Here is a 2,570-nt window from a genome sequence, read left to right on the forward strand (position 1 = left end):
GGAATGCCGCGAACTTGGGCAAGGTTTTCAACTTGCAGAGAGAGATATGGGCATAAGAGGCTTTGGTACCATTTTCGGTGAGCAACAAACAGGAGATGTCGGAAATGTTGGTATTGATCTCTTTTTCGAGATGCTCTTTGAGAGCTTGTCTAAGGTATGCTTTGATACCAATTCTTGCCAACCAAAGTGCTTGATAAATTAATTATAAATTAATTAGTTTTTTTTTTGTGTGTTTCCCATATTAATACGTGCCCAACTGCATAACCATAAACACACCCGTGATCAGTTACTTGTAATATCTGTTTGTTAATTAGGATTGTCTACACCATTGGTTTCAACTGATGAGTCACATATTCTTTCTTCTCTCGATTACCAGGTTGATGAACTCCGTGTAATTTCTGTTCCATATCGGTCAGTACAGGTATGTATATCCTTGAAAAAGAGTTTTTTATGTTCGCCAGTTAAACATGCACTTGTACGAGTACAAACTCTAGTCAACTGAGTTGATGGGGGTGTTATAATATTGAACAGGTTGACATAAACATAAATCCTCATCTCCCCTCGGATTACATAAACTATCTGGAGAATCCACTGGAAATTATTAAGGAAGCAGAAAAGGCCGCTGAGAAAGACATCTGGAGTTTGATGCAATTTACAGAAAATCTGCGCCGCCAATACGGAAAAGAGCCATACTCAATGGAGATCATACTGAAGAAACTGTATGTAAGGAGAATGACAGCGGACCTTGGAATAAGCAAAATATATGCTTTGGGAAAAATGGTTGTTATGGAAACAAACATGAGCAGGAAGGTTTTCAAGCTGATCACAGACTCGATGGTTTCTGATGTGCGTCGAAACTCTTTGGTTTTCGAGGGAAATGAAATTAAGGTAAACTTTTATTCTTCCTTTGGAACGAAGATGTCCTATATATATATATATATTTGTGTAATATTTTCCTTCTTGCAGGCAGAACTTCTCTTAGAGCTTCCTAGAGAACAACTCTTGAATTGGATCTTCCAATGCTTGTCCGAACTGCATGCTTCCTTGCCAGCTCTTATAAAGTACTAGTTGTAATAATCCTCTTTCTGTTCTTCAATATGATACGTGGCTCACGGTGAAATAGAAGCCTGAGTGTATGTTTCGGTTGCGGGACTTATATCCCTATGATCTTTACGAAACAAAGATTTGGTCGCGTGAAGGCAGTTCGAAATCCAAACATATTGAGAGGCCTCGCAAGCAGTAGATGTCCTGTTGGGATTTGACCACCAAAGTACCAGACGTAGATGCAAATTAATCCGAGGTGAGTAGTTGGTGTTTAAGTTGACAGTTAAAATTTTTTAAGTTTGATGATAATATTTCTTTTAGTTGTTGTTGATGATAATATTTCTTTTAAGTAGATACCCCTCCTTTTTTCAAGACATAACTGGACTAGAGACGTGAAAACTAGAAGGCCGGAAGGTGACAATTTGGCTTCTCTCTGAAGGCAAGTTTGTAAAAATTTTGGAAGGAAAGGAACCATCTTTTATTAATAGCCAGAAGCGCTTTTGCCATTTCTTGCATCACCATGAAAAGACGTTGTATTTCTGGTCAAATAGTATTCTTTGTAATTTGCAGAAAATTTGTGGTCGTGTATTTCAGGATCACACTTCCATCCTGTAGGCATTACTTAGAAGTTGAGGATAATCTTTTTATACACACGCCAGTTACATTTGTAAAATATTTATTATAAGCATATTTAGGAATTTATCTATCTATCCACACGGAAAACTAAAAACGTAGCAAAACGACACAAAATCCTCCGAAAATCCCCTTTACAAAGTCACAAATTTAACAATCCTATTACAAGGTGGAAGATTCTTGTTTAGAAGATTATTTTTGTTTGGAAGATTCTTGTGCTTTGCATATGGTTTTATGTTAAGGTTGGTGGAAGACTCGTCAAATGCAAATGAATGACGGAGAAAGGAAAGGGCAAAGTTTTAGCTTTGTAAAGTAAAGAATGCAAATAAACGGTTGGCTCGTCATTACCAATGGCTGTTGAATAACGATCGATCAACTAAGAGAGCAAAATATAAAGCAATGAATTGGTAATGTTGGTTGGTATTGATTTTTGGGGGGTATTGTCTCTCTAGCCTTGGCTCTCAATCTAGAATATTATTATAAACAAGTTCGCTGTGCTGGGGAGTTAGGGTCTCATAATGAGTTTTGTACTCTTCCACTTCTTTTGGAGACATATCAATTAAGAATACACTTATTTTTCTCTTAAAAAAAAATTATAACTTATTTTTGAGGGGGGATAAAACTTATTTCACCGCATTTTTTCTGAAAATAGAAAATCACAAATTTAATAAGTAGAGTGTGTTTATAGATTTCGATTAGGACCATGCCAAAGGAGTTGGTCTGAAGGTCTGAAGTCTGACTCTTTGACCCGGGCCCAATCCTACAAGATCACTTAAATCTTTGAGTTCAGATCGAGCCAAGCCGAAGATTTAAACCCTTAAGGGGGCGTTTGGTATGCAGTAAACAATAAGAATCAAATACCTGAGAAAGTGATGGTGGGTAATATAATTCTC

The 2,570-nt window shown here is 36.9% G+C and overlaps 1 protein-coding gene across 1 annotated transcript in view; it reads left to right on the top strand.

The window, feature by feature from the left end:
* Window positions 1–1,746, top strand: part of LOC21390966 (ATP-dependent DNA helicase At3g02060, chloroplastic) — a 5,692-nt gene extending 3,946 nt beyond the window's left edge. Inside the window, 5 exon segments of the mRNA XM_024162042.1 lie at window positions 1–154; window positions 377–421; window positions 532–888; window positions 967–1,300; window positions 1,398–1,746. The exon segment at window positions 1–154 is cut by the window's left edge and continues 26 nt beyond it. Of these exon segments, the coding sequence (XP_024017810.1) occupies window positions 1–154; window positions 377–421; window positions 532–888; window positions 967–1,068 (658 nt within the window). The 3' untranslated portion in view covers window positions 1,069–1,300; window positions 1,398–1,746.
* Window positions 1,747–2,570: the final 824 nt, after the last annotated feature.

The sequence above is a fragment of the Morus notabilis genome, unplaced genomic scaffold, assembly GCF_000414095.1.
Source record: "Morus notabilis unplaced genomic scaffold, ASM41409v2 Scaffold362, whole genome shotgun sequence".
NCBI classification, from domain to species: Eukaryota; Viridiplantae; Streptophyta; class Magnoliopsida; order Rosales; family Moraceae; genus Morus; species Morus notabilis.